Genomic DNA, 23,633 nt, shown 5'->3' with positions numbered 1-23,633 from the left:
TATTAAGTCTACAGTATAGTGTTCTGCAAATTTTTTTTCATAACCATTTTATTTTATTCTTTTTTTATCTTACTTTTTCCATACCATATTTATATTTAATTTTCTTGTGTTTGTATTCTTTAATAATTGCAATGTCCATGGAGCATACCTGAAATACATTTCACTGCTGGTCATATGAAGAGTTCGGATGCAAAAACCTCTCTGTGCCATTTAAAAATTTATTCTAAAAAGTAGCATTTTAATCAGGCTCCCATGCTTGGGCTCAGTAATTTCACTTTAATGCCAATAAATAGTTTATTTTCTTTTCCATTAAAGTAAAATAACTGAACATAAACATAGGAGCATTAGAATATAATCATTTTAGAAGAAAATGTTGAATGGCAGTTCATATGCAACTCTTCATATGCTCTCCATATAACCATGTATGTGACAAACTTTTGAATCTAAAATGGCAAGCCAAAATGGCTCATATCATATTGGCATGGTCAGAAATCTGAATACATAGTGTCATTAACACTCTGCTCACATTTTCATGTCAATAAAACTATGGCCAGCCTAGTTGCAGTGAGGAAAAAAGGACAGAAACTAACAAGCTGAAATAGGAATACATGCAGTATAAAACTGAAGGGCTCATTTCATACAGTTTGTTTTTCTTACACAGATCTGACAGCTTGTGTGTTCACAGAGGTGGTTACAGAAGATACAATTATGACTATTCTACTTTTTGTGAAATTATTCTGTATAATATAGGGTTTCTATATAGGGTTTTTAGATTACCTGAACAAATGACTTGAGCATTCTTATCAGTACACAGATCAGGATAACTTGATTGGATCAATCCACATTTCTTAAGTGTGGACTCAAATCCAGTGCACGCCACATTTTTCAATGACATCGGTCCTGATCCAGGTTCCAAACGAGCAACATACAAAGCATCTACAGGTTCTCCACAATCCAGCTCTCTACACACCACTGCAGCATCAGCCATATCCCAGCCAGCACCACACACTGTTCCCCACTGACCTCTGTGAAGAACCTCCACTCGACCAGCACAGCGACTGTGACCACCAACCAACCTCACATTCCTTATCTCTATGAATGAGAAAGAGAGAAAAAAAGTGAGTGGAGATTTTAAATATATTACAATTAAAAAAACTGCTGTTGCATTTTGAATTCCTACCAGAACACGTTAAGTAAATGGTGTGCTCATGAAAACAGCTGCTTTGGACTGATAGTGATGTTGGACAGAGATGAATCTGAGACTCATTTCCTCTGCACTGAATCTGTTGTGTCCACATCTGAGTGTCCCCTTTGTCAAAAGCAGCTGCTCCCAGCACCTGTACAGGAGCCCCACAGTCCAGCTCTCTACACACAACCTCTGCATCCTGCTGGTCAAAGACAGCATCACACACTGACATCCACGTCTGATTATGAAGGATCTCTAACCTCCCAGAGCAGCGAGAATCTCCAACCAACCTGACTTCTAAGACAAAGAAAATCAACCAAAATCATGACTTATAGAAAAACTAAATTACAGCCTTTGAAACACACACACACACACACACACACACACAACATGGATTAACACAAATATGGAATTTTATATATCTTTCTCAGTTCCGTAATTTAATCATTAAAATGTTCTTTTTTAAAGGCCAATGTACTGTAGAAGCACATAAATCTTACATAGATATTCATTGTAATATGGAAAATATATTACCTGAGCAGATAACTCCATTATCTTTAGAATGATCACATCTACTTTTACCCCAGCCCAATGACCCACAGTCCTTCAGTGTAGACTCTGATCCAGTACACATGACATAATTCATCCAGATTGGTCCTGATCCTGATCCAAAATGAGCATCACTCAGAGCATCTACAGGTTCTCCACAGTCCAGCTCTCTACACACCACTGCAGCATCAGCCAAATCCCAGCCATCACCACACACTGTTCCCCACTGACCTCTGTGAAGAACCTCCACTCGACCAGCACAGCGACTGTGGCCACCGACCAACCTCACATTTACACGAACTAAATATTGAGCAGTAACAAATGAGAGAAAGATGAAGGGATTAGAGAGTAAGTGAGTTCGAAGAATAACAAAAAATGTTCTATTTAATATATTTTATTATTTAAATAATTAATATTATTTACTCTTGTATATCTCTTGCTTAGGTTAACATTTTTTGTCTTATTTTGTCGTAATTTTCTTTTGATCTCGACAAATCTCTGAACTCATTCCTAATGTACTTACCAGCTGTGATGAGTATTACATCTGAAGACAGTAAAATTAGTATCAAGTATCTTCCTATCATCCTCAGCATGATTAACTCAACACCAAGTACAAGCTTCTCTGCACTGATGTTACGTGAGTACAGACATCCTCTCAGTCTCCTTAATAATAGAGAAAGAGGTCCAACTCCCTCCAATCACACTCGCTATTACCTTATAAGACACAACAGAGGAAATCATCAAACAACTTCAGTGACAAATAAGAGGCGTTTCTGATTTTCTATATACTATATATGTACATCAATACTGATTAACCCCTCCTCCCCACACATCCAGATGCCCCATTGAGGGGAAGTGCATGCGCACACACACACACACACACACACACACACACAGTGTATACATATATAGACAGGAGACAGGAAACTCTCCAGTTTATTTACAGCATCAGAGCCAAACACCTGCAGAGACGAGAACAAAACACTGATAACTAACTGTCCTAAAAATGTCCTAATAACAGTGTATACAGGTGTTAGCATGACATTAAACTCAACTCTCTAAAATTAATAAAACTGTAAAATGGCATCAAGAAAGTTAAGAAATGAGCATCAATTATTTTAAACCTTCCGTCTAAACATAATTTCTCAGATTAATATGAAATTGACGTAATTCCACAAAAGTGGCTTCAGATGGCCCACAAAAAAAAACATAATTCTCATTCTGTAAAGACAAGCATGTTGTTCCTTTTGTGAACAGTAGAGAAGGACTGTGTGCTCCATTTCTGCTAAAGCAGTATGTACAACACATTCATCCTTCCAGAGTATTCTACAATGTGGACCAGAGATTTGGCCATGTAGTCAAAGTTCTGCAGGTGAGACTATGCCTCTTAAAACTACTTAGAAGAAAGTGCAAATACAATGCTTTCCACACTTAAATAAGTGAAAATTAAAATGCCCCAAGTAGGTTTAAAAAATACCTACTTTTTTACCTGTAGCCTCAAAATGTCAAATAATGTACAACATTAATTGATTAGAGGTTTAAAATTAAAAAAATAAAAAAATAAAAAAAAACTGCCAAATGCAACCAGGCCACATTACATGACTTAATTTGATTGAAAATATATGGCAATAATGGTCAATTCACAACTAGCAAGAAGTTTAACTTGTTTAACTGGAAGAAGAAACTTTTAGCTCATGACAAATTTTATCTGTAACCTACAAAAAGTAACATGCAAGTAATACAAAAGATCTGATACCATATTATACCATAGATTTGCTTTAATCATATGGGCGAGTAACCAACAAACATGTTTCTATTACTGCAGTCTGTTACTTCATCTTCTTTTGCATTATGTCATTTGGTGTCATTGTATGACACCAAAGTACCAAGAGAGTGATTTGAATGCATAAGGAGCGGTCTTCTCTGCTCTCTATAGCTCTTATGAATGTCATACAATGATCGATCTACACAGCACAAACAGCCAAAATCTGGATATTTTAGGCAATATAAAAATCCTCGTTCCAAACCTGAATGAGTTGAACATATGTATGTTGAACATAAAAGAAGATATTTTGAAGATTGCTGGTAATCAAACAGTTAGTGTTTCCTATTGACTTCGATAGTATTTATTTTCCTACTGTGGAAGTCAATGGGAACCACCAACTGTTTAATTACCAGCAATCTTCAAATATCTTCTTTTATGTTCAATATAAGAAAGAATCTCAGACAGGTTTTTTTTTTTTTGGGGTGAACTCTTCCTTTAACGCACACTTAACCTAACGATTATGCTCCCCAAATTATTCAAGGCTTAGCGTATCCCATCATGCATCATGTTCAGGAACTTGTGCTCTGAAACCGTGAAATGGAGGAAAGCATTTGACTGTAAGTTAATATAATTAGCTATTACATATAATTTGGTAGTAAAACATGTTTTACATTTTATTGGAACAAAGATGAGTATGTGTATTACGTACATCATTTGCAATTGTTTTTGTCTTTTTGCACCATTATCTGTAAACCTTATAGATGGTTGTGTGTAATAATTCAAGTAGATCAGCAGTTATGAAATACTCAGACCATCCCATCGACCACCAACAACTATTCCACATTCAAAGTCACTTATGTCACTTTTCTTCCCCATTCTGCTCGGTTCGAGCTTCAGCAGATTGCCTTTATCATGTCTACAGGTCTAAATGCATTAAGGCATGATTGGCTGATTAGATGTTTGCACTAACAGTTGAAGTGGCCAGTGAGTGTATTAGAGATAACAAAATGGGAACTCAACCAATCAACAATCTAAATCAACCAAAATAAAACCTGCAACTACATACTACTGCTTGTCAGCACTGAAGAAGCTCTGATTAAGTTGTACACAGCATTGAACAAGTCAGTACTGAAGGTAAGGACAATTTCCAACAAAAGGATTTTAAAAGTACCAAAAAAATTGCAGGACATGGTTTCATTTATGACTGCAACACACGTACATAGAGGACTTCACAACAGGCAGCTCTGCACTTATTTTATATAGTTTATATTTTAATAATTTTCTGTTGTTCTGCATTTTCAATGTGTAACAGGTTGTTGAACTACACTTGTACTGCAACACTTCTAAAGCCTGATAAATTCTAAGTATTTATCTATTGGTTAAAAACACAGCTGATCACATCAGATAATATTTGATACAGACTTTTTGTGTATATGTGTAATGTAGAAGTTCGATTTTTTTTCTTCCCCATTTATCAACTCACAAAAGTCAAATATTAAATAATATTAAATAATATTAAATCACTGATGGTCGTTTGGGTTTATATTTAGAATATCTTCGAATGTGTTGCTTGTGCTTTGTTGTGTAATGTCTTACTTAAATACACATAACAATTTGTCTGAAATGTTTTTTATTGATATTAAAAGGCCCAAAAAATTTCCACAAAAGACAAAATTTTAAAAGTTGATACAAAAATGGGGGAAAATATAAAAACTTGATTTAACATCAGTAACAATATCACTCAAACTTTGTTCAGATTTGTTGAACCGAGGCAATGGATGATCACTGAGCCAAATGTCCTACTTCTTTGTTTGACTCCTCCTTCACATTATCATACTCTGTTATTAAATACAAAATATTAAACCATGTCAAATAATATAATTAGAAAAATATTTTAAAAGTCTAAACAATTTAAAACTGTATAAAATATTAAAATATAAATAAAGACGTAAGAATAATGAGAACAAAAGGGTTATAATAACTTACCCAACAGGTTTTTCACATCTTCACTGACACATCACATCACATCATCATACTCCTCCTGAACTCTCTCTGATCAAGAATGACATAAACATGCAATTTTAGTTTATAAAACATTTCATCTCATTTGAAGGATCCCTTTTCCCTTAAGTGAGTTGATGACAAAGAACAAATGTCTAATACTCATGTCAACATGGAATGGGTGATTTAAAAAAAAAGGAAAAAAAGAACAATGTATAGCTCTGTGCTTCTCACCTGTTACCTCTTGAGAGCTCAGTCTATTAATGATGACATCATCATAATTCTCAGGTGTGTCCACTATACATAAAAATGAGTAAAAATTTTATGAGCCAAAAAAAAAAAAAAAACTTTAATTTACAATATTATATGTAACCATCTTTATTTTAGAGGAATGTAAAAAATATATATAAAACACCTTTTTTGATATTAGTGCTGCGGCCGCTCGTCATGAAATCATCATAGCTCTCCGGTGTTTCCTCTACAAATTCACACATTCATCACAGACACACATTCATTACATTCAGAACAATTTTGAAATATCTATCTTAAATATACTGTAATATTTTGATTTAAAAGTATATTATATGCTGCTGTAGATTAAGAGAGTGACACCTGTCTCACGATCTGGTTTCAGTCCATCAGTGATGACATCATCATAGTATCCCAGAGTGATTTCCTTCATCTCTTCTGCATCAACAGACAATATGTTTAGATACAAAAGCCAAAAATGTCTCTTGTTGCAGATCTTGAGACTGAGACTCTGTTAAACATCATGTGATCAATTTAAAATGTCACTGACCATTTAGGCCACTGTTGCTGGTGATATCATCATAATATGCAGTCTTAAATTCTTTTGCTAAAAAAGGAGAGCAGACTCTTAATATACAAGTAAACATCAGTATCTGAATAGAGTCAATAATCAAATTTATAATGAAATTACTAATGACATTTATTTATGCATTTTGGTGAATTCATTTTTTTAGTGTATTATGGAATGATTATGCTCTCTAACCTGAGAGAAACTCATCAGCATCTTCATACCCAGAATGCAGTTCTTCAGAGATGAGACTCCCTGTTAAAGAAGAGCAAAACAGAAACATGTTCATCATTACAAACAGACTGAATCAGTTTCCTTTCGATTATAAAACACTGTTTTAGTGACAACACAGCATATTACTTTAGTAATTACACAATTGCTTTATTATTTAAAGTATTCAAGAAATAAATCCCATGATGTTAGCCTATTAGCAAACACACATTAACCCATTCCTCGCTGCCTTCCAGAAATATACACAGGAAGAGACAAACACACCTGGATCTACTGTACATGTACAAACATATAAGTTCCTGCTTATGACCCTGTAAAAATACACACAGGAAGAGACGCTGAGAGAAACTCTCTCTCTCTATCTCTCTCTCACATACACACACACACACACACACACACACACACACATACATAAACCTGTAGCTATGTGGTTTTCTGTCAGGAATTCTGTGGTTTGAAGCAGGAGGTTTAACAGGACTAATAATAGATGAACATCTACTGTCTGACAGACTCTTATTAATGGTATTAAATGAGATTGATGGCTCATGTCTCACCCCTCTGAGTGAAGTGATTGTGTCTGTGCTGAATCTCCTCATAAACGGCCTCAGACATCGTCCTGTGTCTCCTCTTAGAGAGAGCTGTGAGTGTAGACAGACAAACCTGCATCAGTTCACAACACATGACTGATCACACACTGAATAAGACACAATATGACAGTCTCTGGATCTCTCCTACCTCTCTTCATCACTCTGTTCTGCTGAATCAGTATAAGCAGTGGCACTAAGAGCAGTAAGAGCACAACTCCCAGAACAATCACAAGCACTGAGAGAGACACTGGTGGAGGAGTTTGTGAAGGAGAGACTGATGTTGAGCGCACTGGAGGAGAAACTGATGATGTTGTAGCAGGAGAAGTGGACAGTGACATATCTGACAAATCTGTCAAAACACAATAAAAAAACATGCAAATGACTGATTAAACACAACTATTCTTAGCACTAAAAATATCAAACGATCTTGCTGTGACCTTCACAGTTGAGTGTAACAACTTTCTTGCGGGAGCAGTCAGTGTGGTTATTCAGGGAGAGAGGACAGTCCCACAGGTGAATCTCATTCCCTCTGCACTCGACTTTGTTCATCCACACAACACCTTCACCAGCACCAAAGACTGAATTCCCATCAGCCCTCAGTGCTGCTCCACAACCCAGCTGCCTGCAGACCACCTGAGCATCTCTGATGTCCCACTGATCATCACAGACTGAGCCCCACACAGCGTTATGATACACCTCCAGCCTCCCAGAGCACCGGCCGTCCCCTCCACGCAGTCTGAGAGGAACATGACCTAAAACACACACATCAGCACTGAACAGCTTCAGCACAACATTTACAACAAAACACACTAAAACTAGAGCTATGGGCCTTTAATGCTGTGGTTAATTTTAATTTTACATAAAAAATAGTTCAGTGTTGATGTGGACAGATGCTATTGAAGCAGATAAACTTTAGATGAAAAAATAAATAAATAAATACAAGAACAATATATAATGAACTTACTTGAACACTGTCTCCAGTGTGGATATGAAGTAGAACACGTCAGATGACTCCGAGGAGACTCAGGAATTTCCTCCTCTGAGATGAAAACTTGTTAAAAATGTTTTACTTCTGAACAAAACATCATAAATCAATAAAATACATAAAATAGCCATATTTTAAACAAGCAGTATACCTTGTCAAACCATCTTAAATATCTTACTTGAGCAGGTGATTTTGGCCACTTCATTATTACAGTCATTCTTTCCCCAGGGTGAAGATGGACACTGCCATAAAGTGGAGTCATGTCGTCGACATTTAAGATTATCAAGCCAATTATAAGACTTCAGTCCCTCTGAATTACTGGGTACACTGCCAGATCTTCCACAGTTCAGCTCTTGACAGATCAGACTCGCTGTGTCTCTGTCCATCTGGTTGTAACACACATTACCCCAGGATCCATTGTAGAAAACCTCCAGATTCCCTTCACAGCCCTCAGTTAACCTGATCTCTTTAAACTCTAGATGAAAAAGAATGATAAATCAACCTTAGATCTCATACAAAACATATATTTTCAAACATTACATTACATAACGTTACATTTGAGTGAAACATCTGATTTATTTTATTTTACAACAGTAAATGGTTTACCTGAGCACATGACTCCTACATCCTCCTTGTGTTGACAGTCATGTTTTCCCCAGCCTGGAGAAGAGCAGCTCCACAGAGACGTCTCATTCCCCTCACACTCCACCTCATCTAGCCATATGTGTCCAGAACCAGGACCAAACCAGGCTGGTACCTGCTGGTTACTGAGGGCCACTCCACACTGCAGCTGTCTGCACACCACATGAGCATCTTTAATATCCCAGGAGTCATCACACACTGTCCCCCATGAGCCGCTGTGAAAAACCTCCAGCCTCCCTGCACAGTCTCCCCCTGAACCCACCAGCCTGATGGACCCACGGCCTGATATTCAGAGACAGAAAAACACATTATTGATCACGAACAACTGAAGAATCTGTCCAGATGTTGTTCTTCTCACCGATGCAGGTGATTGACAGCTGTTGTGTGGAGCTGCAGTTGAGAGTTTGTGGAGAGCTGCAGTTCCCCAGATGAGCTTCACTCCCAGAGCACTGGAAGCCCGTCACACACTCATGACTGTGTTCAGGACTGGATGAAGAGGAGCCGGAGAAGTTCAGCACAGAGCCACAGCCCAGCTGTCTGCAGACCACAGAGGATTCAGAGAGACTCCAGGAGTCCAGCAGAACTCTCCTCCAGACCTGATGGATGAAAACTTCCACCTCCCCCTCACACTGTCTCTCTCCAGACAACCGCACCAGACCGTCATGAAGAGCCAGAGAGGAATCTGAAGATAATATTTATTTATCATTTAGTGTTTATCTAAAATATACTTAAAAAATAAGTAGTTTAAGTCTTGAACCCATGACTTCATCACGGCAAGAATGGACTCACTAGAGCAGATGACTCCAACATCTCGACTATGAGAACATTCAGCTCGACTCCATGAAGAGATGGAACATTCTGAGAGTTTTGTTTCATTCCCGTCACAATCAAACACATCAGCCCAGATTTCACCACTTCCTTCTCCAAACCAGTCTGATCCCACAACAGACACAGCAATCCCACAATTCAGCTGTCTACAGAGGACACTGGCAGCTCTCATATCCCAGCATGCATCACACACTGTGCCCCATTTACTGGAGTACTGACGTTCAACTCGACCAGAACAAGAGTCTGAACCATTTACCAGCCTGAGATCAGTGTAACCTGGACATAACATGAGAGTTTATTTAAACAGTATAAAAACAATACTGTCTTGTGCAAGCTTATGTATGTTTCACTGTGTGTAAAACTATGAAGAACAGAACTACAATTTCTGTGATCAAAATATATTATATTAAGTATAAATATATAAATTATATTTCTATGTATTCTGAGTATATAGTTATATACTGTATATGCTTATACAAAAAAAAATATTTATACTCAACCAGAACACATCACTCCCACATAATTGTCATGTGAACAGGTGATTTCATGTAAAGTTGATGTTGGACAGAGGTGAATGTGTGATTCATTTCCTCTGCACTGAATCTCTTGTGTCCACATCTGAGCGTCTCCTTTACCAAAAGCAGCTGCTCCCAGCACCTGTACAGGAGCCCCACAGTCCAGCTCTCTACACACAACCTCTGCATCCTGCTGGTCAAAGGCAGCGTCACACACTGACATCCACATCCGATCATGAAGTATCTCCAATCTCCCAGAGCAGAGGTGAGGTCCAATAGTAAGTCTGGAATGATTATAATCTTTTCATACAAAATAAACCATACATATCAGGTTTATTTAGAGTGTCAATTTTAAGTGTACATTTAATAGGCACAAAATTTAAATCAACATTTGTAGATTTTAATGAAATTATTCCAGTTTGTTAAAAAAAAATACAAAATTAAAAACACATTGAGGTTAGATTTAAAAAAAAACAAAATTCACTAATCAGATGTGCCCTCTCAAAACAAACAAACAAACACACACACACATTTTTCTTTTACTGAAGACAAATGGCACAGCAAGTTGGTACTGCAGTTTCCCGATGACAGGTCCCCATGACAGGTCAAGAGTGATATCAAAACATACCCAGTCACCAAAATATCCCTTTTATATAAATGTGAATTTACAGTATTCATTTAGGTAAACAAGTCATGTTTAGCAAAAAAAAAAAAAAAAAATTAAGGAGGTGTGTATGCACAGGAAAGAACAAAAATTATCTATTTTAATGATTCAAAATTGTTATCTCAGCTCTGAATGTCTCTGTTTAAATTAGCATAGTAAATAAGAAATAGCTTTTTGCGCTGATAGCATGCACAAGAGTGGCACAGCTGTTTAGTGAATTTGCTCCGAAATGTTTTGAAGATCAATCTCAGTCACCTGAACAATTGACTCCTGCATCTCTATTATGATTACAGTTATGTAAACCCCATCCTGCTGATCCACAATTCTTCAGTGTAGATTCTGATCCAGTACAAAAGACAATACCCATCCAGATCGGTCCTGATCCTGGTCCAAAATGAGCAGCTCCCAGAGCATCTAGAGGTTTTCCACAGTCCAGCTCTCTACACACCACTGCAGCATCAGCCATATCCCAGTAATTATCACACACTGTTCCCCACTGACCTCTGTGAAGAACCTCCACTCTACCTGCACAGCGACTGTGACCACCAACCAACCTCACATTCACACGGTCTGCATATTAAACAGAGAGAAAGAGAATGAGAGATGAAGAGACAATAAACAAGAAAACATCATAATAATCTAAAAAAAAAAAAGAAAAAAAAAGATTTTTTCTTAAAATAAATTAGTTCGTACCAGCACACACCAGTACAGCATCATTGTCATCAGAACAGTTGTATTTGTGTGGCAGTGATGTAGAACAGAAGTGAATCTGAGATTCATTTCCTCTGCACTGAATCTCTTGTGTCCACATCTGAGCGTCTCCTTTACCAAAAGCAGCTGCTCCCAGCACCTGTACAGGAGCCCCACAGTCCAGCTCTCTACACACAACCTCTGCATCCTGCTGGTCAAAGACAGCGTCACACACTGACATCCACGTCTGATTATTAAGGATCTCTAACCTCCCAGAGCATCGAGAACCTCCAACCAGCCGGACTTCTATATAAAAAAAAAAAAAAAGATTTTAAACAGTTTTAATATAATAATTATAATAATAATAATAATTATAATAATAATAGTAATAATAAACATTTATACATTAATACATTTATTAATTCACTGTAGCAGATGCTTTTTAATAGTGACAAACATTTAAACATTTTTAAGGAGTGCTGAGAATGGCTGAGAGTACTCATGGAAAAGATGTTTCATGTTTCTAGAAGGTATAGATTTGTTCGTGTGTGTGTGGGTGTGTGGGTGTGTGCATGTTTAGCTCATGTTAGTTATGTGAACAATTTTCAGTAATGTAATGATGTGGAACAGCTCACCTGAACAAATGACTCCAGCGTCTTTACTATGATCACAGTTATGTTTACCCCATCCTTTTGATCTACAGTTGCCCAGTGTTGACTCTGATCCAAAACATAAGAGAGTACCCAACCAGACTGGCCCTGATCCCTGACCAAAATGAGCATTCCTCAGAGCATCTAGAGGTTCTCCACAGTCCAGCTCTCTACACACCACTGCGGCATCAGCCATATCCCAACCAACACCACACACTGTTCCCCACTGACCATCATGATGAACCTCCACTGTCCCACTGCAGGGACTTTTACCACCAACCAACCTCACATTCACACTATCTTTTAGTGTAACAGATAAATAAGATATCAAAAGAAAGAAAAGGGGAATAAACAAGATTGGGAAAAAAAAGAACAGGTAGAAAATAACCACTTTAATAAATATATTATAGCATAAGCGCAGCATAATACAATTACATATAAATGTTTGATATGAGATTATTTTCGTCCTAATCTCCTTGAAGCATAAACCTACCAGAAGTGAGTTTTGAAATATAGCACAGAAATATGAGCATCCGACAGTTCTCCATCCTCTCCTGCTCAACAAACTATTTTCGTCAGCTGAAAAAGCAGCACAGGTTTCTCCTCTGCTCCTTCAAACACACTGACGAAACTGGCTCCTGTCAGCCCCCTAAAGAGAGAGAGAGACTCACAGCTGCCAATGACACTCACTGTTACCTTATTAGACACAACAGAGGAAATCATCAAACACAATCAGGGACAAATCAGAGGAGACATTTCTGATTTTCACCATATATATCAAATTAACGTCAGCGCTGAAAATGACTCCACCTCCATTCAGTGAAGATGTGCACACACACACCTGCCAGAGGACAAAAATAGTCCCACCTCATACAGGAGACATAAAAGATTTCAGAGAGAGGAAGCACTCCAGGATATTTACAGCATCAACACCTGCTGGGACACAGAAACTGATAACTGATCACTTTATACATATATTTCACTTTTACAATAAATAAATAATTCCTTACAAATTGTGGAATATATTTCTTCATAAATAACACATAATTCCCAAAGAAATGTTCAACCCTGTCACCTATTATGGCATTCTTATTATTCTTATTATATTTTATAATTTTCAAATAAATGTTAATATTCATTGTAAGAACAATGGGGGGTGGTGACAGAAAAAAATGCTTTACTGTAAATAAACCGCTTTCATTCATTACAGCAAGTATTAAAGTACATGGGCTTTTGCGTTGCAATTGTAGCAATGTAGCAATTTGTTACTCAACTACAAGATGGCAGCAAAAAACTATTTATTCTAATGACAAGCTGCAAGGTGCATTTCATCCTGCAATGAGTTAGTCTTCCAATAGATGGCAGCCAAACACTAATTCCAGAAACAAGAAATTCCAGAAATATATCTGTTTTATGCATAATACAATTTTTAATGACTTTATTTCTGGTCAAACAGACATTTTTTATTGTAGTAAATTGTTTTGTTTTATAAAAAGCCTGAAATTAGACAATTAAACATAATAGTGCTTCATAAAATATTGAGGTCTGAGAGATGAGAGATACTGAGAATTTAAGTTTTATTAACAACCACTGCAGGTGACAAACTGTTTATTTATCAACAATAAATTATTATAAACTATTAAATTAAGAGGAGGCATATTAGAGAATGACAATCTCAACTCTTTAAAAGTTATATTAAAAAAGACACCTACATAAAACACAATCAGCACTTTCTGAAGAATACAATCCAGCATGTAACAGACACCATTTCTTCGGTGTGCACTTTACTATTATTTTCTTCTTTTCATACGGGATCTACGATCGAATTTACAAATTATGTATCACTCTTATCTTAGCAAACTTGGCAGCGTATTCACTGAAAAAAATGCAAGTGATCACACTGGAACCTCTATGACTGGCAAAGTGCACTTTGCTTCCACTCTCTGCACAAACTATTGGATACAGCGCACATTTATCCAAGTTTAACGTTTAAACCTTATTTGCTTGACCTGTTTTATATCTAGAGATTTTATTTTAGACAAGTTGTGATTATTTGAGAAGGCTAAATAGATCAAACATTGGCTCACTGTCTGCTGCTGGCCACTTGGTCTAAATTAACTTAATAAAAAAACAAAACGAAATATAGTCACTTTGCCATTACATACAAAACTGAACTATTTTAATAGCTGGAACGGTAGTACAAGCTGTTTTGGGAGAAGGGGAAAAAAGACGGACTCGGGCCAGTAATTCTGATAAGCTGTTGGACACGGGCAGGGCTAGGGTGTGAGCATCTCGGGCCAAGCCAGGCTATGGCCTAAATTTGAGGTCCGTGCAAGGCTCTACAACTAATATTAAGGCCTGTAATAGTAGGATTAATGTCATAAAGATGAATGTTTTGTGGATGGCAAACTTCATTATTTAAATAAAAGTCTATACGGGTAACAACATTAAATGTCAATATGGACATGAGAGTGAAACAAAAACATCAATGTGATCAATATCCAATATAAAAGTTTCATATGAGCAGCATTGAATTGCACTTTATTTATAATCTGCACATCTGTCAAAACCACACAGACGGTTATAAAGCTTCGAGTGTAAGCTCTCTTTGACACCATCTATCAATCACAAGTCTCTCCATTGATAGAACATGTGCACCAGATAACTATCAAACCGAATGAAACAATTGAAATACTGCAAAATCCAATACAAACAAACAAACAAAAAAACATTCCCTGCTTATTTGCAGGAGATATCAAAGTTACTACATCAACTTCTCAACAATACTTAAGACAACCTGTTTAGCACGCATTTCAGTTGGAAATGTGATGGATGTTTTGTTAATTCCCCTTGAGACCCATTACACATTTCTAGGGTCATGTTTAAGGACTGTAACAGATGAACAAATCATGAAGAATGAAGAAGAGTGGGCCGCAGTATTATGACTGGGTTGAATTAAAAACCTTTTTTCTTATGCAAGTCTTTCATTCAACTACAAGTCTGTTTGATTAGTTTTTACAATGCAATACTGCTGATGTCATACAGTACCAAACTGCAACCACTGTATTCATAAAAGCAGCAGCTGCTCTAGTGTACTATGCCACTGAATTAATCAAACTAACTTGAATATTGAGGGAAACATATCCTCTGCAATGAATATGGACATGGTTGAACCGGAGCAAGCAACATCCTCTGGAAGTCTCTTCACAAACATAACTCTAGTATTCAAAACAAATGGCGATACACCAAAAGACTCACTCTTCAACTCACACCGCATTGTTTTTCTGTTTATGTCTCACAACACATTTAAAGGGACACATCACTTATGCCACCTGATCCAAATGATCAGTGCCAATGAGCAGGCCTTAAAAGGTACACTTCCTATCTCAAAAAAATAAAAATAAATAAATAAATAAATAAATAAATAATAATAATAATAAATATATATAAATATATATATATATATATATATATATATATATATATATATATATATATATATATATATATATATATATATATACATATATACACACACACACACACACACACACACACACACTGTATTTTTCGGAGTATAAGTCGCACCTGAGTATAAGCGCATCAGTCCAAAAATACGTCATAATGAGGAAAAAAAACATATCTCACTGAACTATAAATCGCATTTATTTACAACCAAGAACCAAGAGAAAACATTACCGTCTACAGCCGCGAGAGGGCGCTCTATATCTTCAGTGTAGGCTACAGTAGCACTGATATATATATATATATATATATATATATATATATATATACACACATCACTGATTTTTACAATCAAAATTGGATTGAGGCCTATGATGAATAGATGATTCTAGATGAGCATATGTTTGAGTGTGAGAGAGAAATAGAGACGAGATTGAAAGAGAAAGAAATAATTATAGAGAATTTTCCATCTGTGCATCCTGTTAGTCACCTTGAATCACTGATGAAAAGATAAATCGCTCCTCTCACACCTTGCAACAAGGCACTCAAGTTAAAAAATACTTTATATGATACTTCAGAATTATTGCACATTTTGGCAAATTTGTTGATAATTTATACGAATACCAAATCTATTTTGTGCATTTTCATACAATTAGCTTATGCCCAACTGACAGTTATGTGTATGGCTGTACTTTTATCCTGTTTTTGTGTACAGTTCAGGAATCATGTTACACTTGTTCTCAACCCTGCTTGTGCTTCTATATCCACTCAGGATATATTATTATAGATGAACCATCAGTTAAATCAAGTTCCCAGCATATCCATAAGTAAAAAGAGTATTGGACCTGATCAAAATAATCAACTTAACTGAGCACAGCTTGTTTCAATCCAAATTCAAATTACAGCGAGCTTTTCATAATCACTGACTTAAGATCATTAATGTACTTGGCAAGCACACCCAGAGTACCTACAGTGTTATGAAATGGTTTATACATAATAAAACCCTCCATGTATGGTTTATAAGCGTTTTTTCAAAACGCTTATAAACCATACATATTTTGTACTTTTTTGAGAAAGTAAAAATGCACAAAGTTTCCTGTGAGGGTTAGGTTTAGGTGTAGGGTTGGTGAATGGCGATATAATATACAGTTTGTGCAGTATAAAAACCATTACGCCTATGGGATGAACCCACTTTTCACAAAAACAAACATGTGTGTGTCTGTGTGTGTCTGTGTGTGTGTGTGGGTTAGGGTTAGAAAAAAACGACGAGGCTTTGGAGTACAAGTTCCCAACACGTTTCTCACTGCCAATAGAAAATTACATACCCTTCAGATTATTCAAAAATTATTTTTTTAAGAGAGATTTTTTTTAATGTAGTTTAAAAACTAAATGCACAGGGAGTAAGTCACATGAAGAGGGTGAACTTTGCACTCCTTGTTGACTTGCACATTACTGTGACCTGATGGTTTGGCTTTGACTCACAGAAGCTTATTAAACCTGAAAACAGGTCTTTAGGGTTTGAGTCACAAGTATCAGTCAACACTGAATCAGATCTGCTCTCTACAGCCATGATCAAGTATCTCAATAAACATTCCTCATCCTCTGCAAAACAGAAGGAAGGACAGGAGGGAATCTGGAGCCTCGTCTAGTTTACTAAAGCTCTTCGGCGACTAAAACAAAGACAGGTGGTTGTTTTCTGTCTAATGAGCTGATGATGTGGTGAGAGATATCTGATACTGGTCTTTTGGAGGAAAACGGTGTCAGTGTAGGATCTCAATATTTGTCATCGTGCGTGTTTCTGACTGAGATTAACCTAACAAGAAAAGGAAAATGACCAAATAAGGAAAAAACTCAAAAACAGGAGAACAGCAGTCCTTGATTGTTTCATGATTGATATATATGAGGCTATATTTTTCTTTAGGCCATGAAGATTTGCTGTGCCAACAATTACAAACCCGATTCCAAAAAAAGTTGGGACACTTTACAAATTGTGAGTAAAAAAGGAATGTAATAATTTACAAATCTCGTAAACTTATATTTTATTCACAATAGAATATAGATAACAAATGTTGAAAATGAGACATTTTGAAATGTCATGCCAAATATTGGCTCATTTTGGATTTCATGAGAGCTACACATTCCAAAAAAGTTGGGACAGGTAGCAATAAGAGGCCGGAAAAGTTAAATGTACATATAAGGAACAGCTGGAGGACCAATCTGCAACTTATTAGGTCAATTGGAAACTGCAGTGTTTGAAGTTATCATCATCTACAGTGCATAATATCATCAAGGGTCAAGGCCGGAAAACCATACTGGATGCCCGTGATCTTCGGCCCCTTAGACGGCACTGCATCACATACAGGAATGCTATACTGTAATGGAAATCACAACATGGGCTCAGGAATACTTCCAGAAAACATTGTCGGTGAACACAATCCACCGTGCTAAAACTCTATGGGTCAAAAAAGAAGCCATATATAAACATGATCCAGAAGCACAGGTGTTTTCTCTGGGCCAAGGGTAATTTAAAATGGACTGTTGCAAAGTGGAAAACTCTTCTGTGATCAGACGTATCAAAATTTGAAGTTCTTTTTGGAAAACTGGGATTCCATGTCACCCGGACTAAAGAGGACAAGGACAACCCAAGACGTCGTCTCTTTCAGGGAAGACCTTGCATTTTAACACATGACAATGCCAGACCACAAACTGCATTAATTACAACATGAGCAACTTGACTCCTCAGTTCCCAGATGTTTGCAGACTGTTATAAAAAGAAAGGGGAATGCCACACAGTGATAAACATGGCCTTGTCCCAACTTTTTTGAGATGTGTTGTTTGCCATGAAATTTAAAATCAACTTATTTTTCCCTTAAACTATCATGGCTTGATAGTTGTTTTCAGTTAAATAGCTGTCAGGAGTCTAGTTTTATTCCACTGCTCTTCTCTCTCTGTCTTTCACGTGCGCTCTCCTATAGCTGCAACTCATTCTCAATGAGCGTTCACTCTCCTGCTCTCCTCAAATCTGTTTCCCTCTTGACCTGATTTTCTGGTTATTTAGACCCCATGTTATTTTCACCTCTTGTCGTTTTTTTGTTTTGTTTGTTATTTCATGTCCATTGCTGCACATGAGTAGTATTGCTACTGATTCTTGTCCTGTATGTGCGTATGTCAGATGAGTTACTGCTCTGGCTTTCCTAAGTCAAGTCTTCTCTGTGCTGCACTTACTGCCTGATGGAGCCTGCACTTGTCTCTACCTGTGAGCACTACCTGGACGTCATTCATCCAGCCTGATTTCAGTCTGGATTTCGTTTTTCTGTTCTGTGTTCATGGTGAGCGTGATTTCACCAAGTACAACATGTTCCTGGATCAACATCCTTGTTGATCCTGGAACAACATTCCAATCAACCAATCAGAATTGAGATAACTTTTCAGAAAATATCTGTTTTAGGCTTAAAATCAGGGTAAAAAAAAAAAACAATTAAATCTTCTATGCCCTTGTTAATCATTTCCTGATTTTAAGGAATAAATTATGGGTATGGTTAGGTTTAGGGGTAGGGATTTGGTTAAGCTTATATTTTTGGACAATAATGTTGATCCAGGAACATGTCTTACTTGGCAAAACCACGGTGACCCTGTGTTCACCTAGACGACCTGTGATCGGCAGACAGCCTGTGTTGCATTTATTCTCTCTAATTTAAATAAATCATTAACTTTCACTTTTGGGTCTATTTCGAACTGTGAAAAAAATTATTATGTGCTCATCTTTAAAAAAAATAAAAGATGATATATTTAGAGTTCAAATTGATGCAAGATTCATCAGCTAATAAGCAAAGGATGTGGTTGAAGATGTGCAGGCAATGTGATGCTATTTGTGATGGGTGAACTAGAATTATGAAACTAGATGACATCCTGGCATTTCTACCACAGAAACACTCTTGAGCCTTCAGATACTGACTCAAAGAGAAACCACACACACACACCATCAACACACCCTGAGCAACAGCCACAAAACAACACACAAAAACAGATGAAATCAAACCACTTTTAACAAAAATTATGTTCACCCTTTTTTAACCTTGATTATAATACAAAATGTTTCTAGAGCAGCAAATCAGCGTATTAGAATGATTTCTGAAGGATCATGTGAACCTGAAGACTAAAGCATTCAGAAAATAAAGTTTTGTATCAAAGGAGTAAATTATATATTAAATTATATAAAAATAGAAAACTGTTATTTTAAATTATTAAAATGTTTCATAATAATACTGTATTTACTTTATATTTTAACAAATAAAAGCAGCCTTTGTGAACATAAGAAACTTCTGTCAAAAAGATACATTTTAACAACCCCAAAATTTTTATTGCATTTTAAAAGTGAAAGCTAAACATTATGTGGATGAAAACCTGTTGAACACATGCCACTCAAACAAGTCCCACACTGTGGTTTGAGGACTATTGGTGACGCAGATAAACACCGTTTACTCCAGCTATCATGTTAATCTAAACCATACCAAACTGAACAGGATCCAGAGTCCAGCACAGGCCTGAAAAATGAGTGAGATACAGAATGAGCAGTGCTTAAAAAATGCATGAGAGAGGGACAGTGTGCAAAACCATGTCAGCAATTTGATTATGAAACATTTGACTGCGAGTGAACTTCAACACTGTCTTAAGGAGATCAGTTGCTGTGAGGTGTTAAACTGAAGGATCTTCAGTTTATGTATGATAATAAAACACTAAAAAGTGAAGTGAGTATTTTTTTTTCCATTAAAATATATATTTAATGCACTATAAGTGACTGCTCAACCAAATGATGCTTGTGGGTGGGACTTCCTGTTTTCTGTTGAAGTAGGACACATTGCGTGGGCTCTTCTGAACTGAGTCAGCAAATGCAAGCCCTGAGAGGAGATATTATGTAAAAAGTATTACGCTGTCAAAATGAAAAAAACATAGCAGTTAATTCTGCTCAGGCAAGTAAAATTCTATGCAAAATTTTCATAAATCTGTGGGATACTGCTAGTGACACAAAAATTACACACTTCACTTTTAAATGTAATCATGCAGTAATCTTACAGGGTTTTGAGACTAAAAGACACATTGTTCATTTCCACTGGAACTGCAGTAACTGCAGAACAGCAGTGCTTGTAAAGCGAGCCGCTCTGACATCATCAAGCTGAAACACCACATGTTGTACTGCCTCTTCTTGAGTTAGTGATCAAACAGACAGTCTGGTGAAGGGGAGAGTGTTTGTGATGTCAGTCCAAATTCTGCAAACATTTCAGGTGTTTTAGTTCTTTCCCTTCAGCAATCGAGAGCCTGTGATGTGATCACCAGGCTTTAAAAGACAATGAGATGTTATTAAAGCCCTGCTGTGCTTCATAGCACAGTAATTATGTGATCAAAATATCACATTTTGAAGGCACTCCAATCATTTCTGTGCTGTCTGCTTTATGAAAAAGTGTCTAAGAGAAATAGAGAGAGAGAGAGAGAGAGAGAGAGAGAGAGAGATTGGAAACCACATGCTCTCTTAAAACTAACATCAAGTCTTAAAGGAAAAGTCCACCTATAAATAAAAATCTGCCATCATTTACTTATAAGCTATATGACTTCATTTCTCTGCAGAAAACAAACAAAGATATTTTGAAAAACAAGAGTGCTTTTTGTCCACACAATGAAAGTCAGTGGAGACTAATGGAGTTGTTTTGGAGCCTGGTAAATTTTAAATAATAATAATAATTTTTATCAATTACATTAAATTTACATTTATAATTCTAAACAAGTAAATGTTTAATAATAATAAAAATATTATTAAATAATGAATTAACTAATTATATTTAAGAAACAATTTATTATTTATCATAAACTACTATATTATTCATTATAAAATAATAATAATAATAATAATAATAATAATTATTATTATTATTATATTTAATAAATTATTTTACATTTACATTTAGTCATTTAATTAACTAATTATATTTAAGAAACAATTAATTATTTATCATAAACTACTATATTATTCATTATAAAATAATAATAATAATAATAATAATAATTATTATTATTATTATTATTATTATTATTATTATTATTATTATATTTAATAAATTATTTTAGATTTACATTTAGTCATTTAGCAGACACTTTTATCCAAAGCGACAGATAAGGTAAATGAGGACAACAGAAGCAATCAAACTGACAAAAGAGCAACAATATGGCAAGTCTCGGTTAGTACACTTACCAAGGTATTTTATATATGTTTATATGTGTATATATGCACATGTTTTATTTAATTCATTATTGCATAAAAATTAATACCATAATTGTAAGAATGGTATATATTTGTAAATGTAGGACTAAAAAAAAAATGTAGCGCTCCAAACAGAAAAAAAAGTTCTTGTACTGCAGGTCCTTGTACTACAGATGCGTAGAGCCAATGGCATAGGAATAAACAAGAGGAGTGGCTCTCCGCACACTGATCCACCCAAGACTGGAAGTCCACAAAAATTATTTTATTTTTCAAATTGCATCGTGCAAAAAGGTGCAAAGTGCATGTGGGTTAAAAAGAGAATAGACACCAGCAAACGTTTCAGCGCATTGCTATCTTCAGTGCTCATTTAGAAAACAACATTCACCCTGTTTAAGCAAGTCAGCAATTAAGGACAATCAGCTGAATGCAGTTATCTCAGAATCTCAATTGTCTCGTAGAATTACAAACAAGTATATATATACACACACATTTCAAATGAACAACTTTCAATGATAATACAGCACTACAGACACACAAAAAGAAAGAATGTTTTACAAAAAACAAGAAAATTCAAGTTCTTCATTCATACCCTCAGGAAATAAAGATTTAAGTTTAAAGATCCAAAAAGCCTCCCTTTGCAATAATTTTCTATCTCTATCTCCACCTCTCCTGTGAGGTAGAATCCTCTTGATGCCCATTTGTAAATGATAATCATTATAGATGTTAATTATTCGGACAGTGTAATAATTTTAAAAATGATAGGATGTTATTAGAATGTTACAATTATTGTATAAAATTTACAGTAAAATAATAATAATAATTTTGATGATGATGATGATTATTATATACATTATTTAACAAACAAATGTGTGTGTGTGTGTGTGTGTGTGACAGGAAGTGTTCTTACCCTGTGTGTCCTGATCAACAGGTACCACAGGTAGCCTTTCCCTGAACCCACAATCTTTCATCTGAGATGAAGAAACCGATGATGAAAAAGATTACATTCAGTTTGTTTTTAACTAAAGCACATTGGAAACATTTTACTTGTTTGACTGGACAACCCTCAACCCCAGACATTGCCTGCATAAATTCATCTGGTCAGAACTTCGTCTGATGACACTCCTACAGACAGACAGTGCATGAAATATGACCTTCTGATAACCTTGAATGTGACATGCATAATAATCCCAATAAAGATCCAGTGGAATGTAAATATGTTTTCAGTGCTTCTGATCTGACTGCAGTTACCTTCTATAATGTCTCCAGTCATCAGTATCAGATTCTGCATCAGATCTTCCAGCTGCATACAGACCCCAGACCTGGTAAACAGTGGGCTTTCACTACCCTCATCTGTCCACCAACTTCTTTGAGGCATTGCAGCAACCAAAGTTATTGTTTTCCTTCTTTAAAAGGAAATATATTTATATAATTATATAAATAAATATTGATATATGCGTGTGTATATATATATATATATATATATATATATATATATATATATATATATATATATATATATATATATATATATATATATATATATATAAAAGGATGCGCTATGAATCAGACTGAGGTTCTCTTACCTTCTATCGCCCTCATGCGGTCTTGTGAGGAACTGATAGCACACAACAGTTCCTCTGGACTCAAACACTCGAACGTGCTCCAAACATCACGCGTGTAAAAGTCCACAGTGTGCGCATTTGAGATACTTAACGATATGGAGAGAAAGCGCTTAACCTCATCTATTGTTCACGGACACAGAACAGTGAGAATATTAAGCATTAGCAGCAGCTGTCGACTCAGTA

General features: G+C 36.0%; 3 protein-coding genes across 3 annotated transcripts in view; all 3 read right to left on the bottom strand.

Moving 5' to 3' along the window:
* Positions 1-2,386, bottom strand: part of LOC127971124 (deleted in malignant brain tumors 1 protein-like) — a 43,398-nt gene extending 41,012 nt beyond the window's left edge. Inside the window, 4 exon segments of the mRNA XM_052573938.1 lie at positions 894-1,092; positions 1,181-1,483; positions 1,721-2,001; positions 2,373-2,386. Coding sequence (XP_052429898.1) covers positions 894-1,092; positions 1,181-1,483; positions 1,721-2,001; positions 2,373-2,386 — 797 coding nt within the window.
* Positions 2,387-5,113: 2,727 nt separating this feature from the next.
* The window catches only part of LOC127976399 (scavenger receptor cysteine-rich type 1 protein M130-like), a 226,170-nt gene continuing 207,650 nt past the window's right edge, over positions 5,114-23,633 (bottom strand). The window contains exons 20-27 of the mRNA XM_052580796.1: positions 7,104-7,187; positions 6,514-6,573; positions 6,301-6,357; positions 6,114-6,188; positions 5,917-5,979; positions 5,736-5,798; positions 5,487-5,552; positions 5,114-5,338 (exon numbers count right to left, since the gene is read on the bottom strand). Of these exons, the coding sequence (XP_052436756.1) occupies positions 5,518-5,552; positions 5,736-5,798; positions 5,917-5,979; positions 6,114-6,188; positions 6,301-6,357; positions 6,514-6,573; positions 7,104-7,187 (437 nt within the window). The 3' untranslated portion in view covers positions 5,114-5,338; positions 5,487-5,517. The remainder of the gene's footprint in view (positions 5,339-5,486; positions 5,553-5,735; positions 5,799-5,916; positions 5,980-6,113; positions 6,189-6,300; positions 6,358-6,513; positions 6,574-7,103; positions 7,188-23,633) is intronic.
* LOC127976301 (scavenger receptor cysteine-rich type 1 protein M130-like) lies at positions 9,722-23,633 on the bottom strand. The gene is made up of 6 exons (XM_052580646.1): positions 23,412-23,633; positions 23,077-23,231; positions 11,464-11,766; positions 11,026-11,340; positions 10,092-10,390; positions 9,722-9,867 (listed from the first exon to the last, which is right to left on the bottom strand). The coding sequence occupies exons 2-5, from the start codon at positions 23,201-23,203 to the stop codon at positions 10,101-10,103; spliced, it is 1,035 nt and encodes a 344-aa protein (XP_052436606.1). The 5' UTR covers positions 23,204-23,231; positions 23,412-23,633; the 3' UTR covers positions 9,722-9,867; positions 10,092-10,100.

Source organism: Carassius gibelio, chromosome A4 (genome assembly GCF_023724105.1).
Source record: "Carassius gibelio isolate Cgi1373 ecotype wild population from Czech Republic chromosome A4, carGib1.2-hapl.c, whole genome shotgun sequence".
In the NCBI taxonomy this organism is placed as follows: Eukaryota; Metazoa; Chordata; class Actinopteri; order Cypriniformes; family Cyprinidae; genus Carassius; species Carassius gibelio.
Note: the sequence above shows the minus strand (reverse complement) of the source record. Positions and strands in the feature narration are given on the sequence as shown.

Coding starts and splice junctions, on each gene's coding strand:
- LOC127976301 (XM_052580646.1), bottom strand. CDS start 23,203: ATGCCTCAAAGAAGTTGGTGGACAGATGAGGGTAGTGAAAGCCCACTG. Junction 11,767..23,076: donor GACTGGAGACATTATAGAAG/GTAACTGCAGTC, acceptor TTTTTTATATAG/AAGTCCGGCTGGTTGGAGGT. Junction 11,341..11,463: donor TGCTGTACTGGTGTGTGCTG/GTACGAACTAAT, acceptor TTTAATATGCAG/ACCGTGTGAATGTGAGGTTG.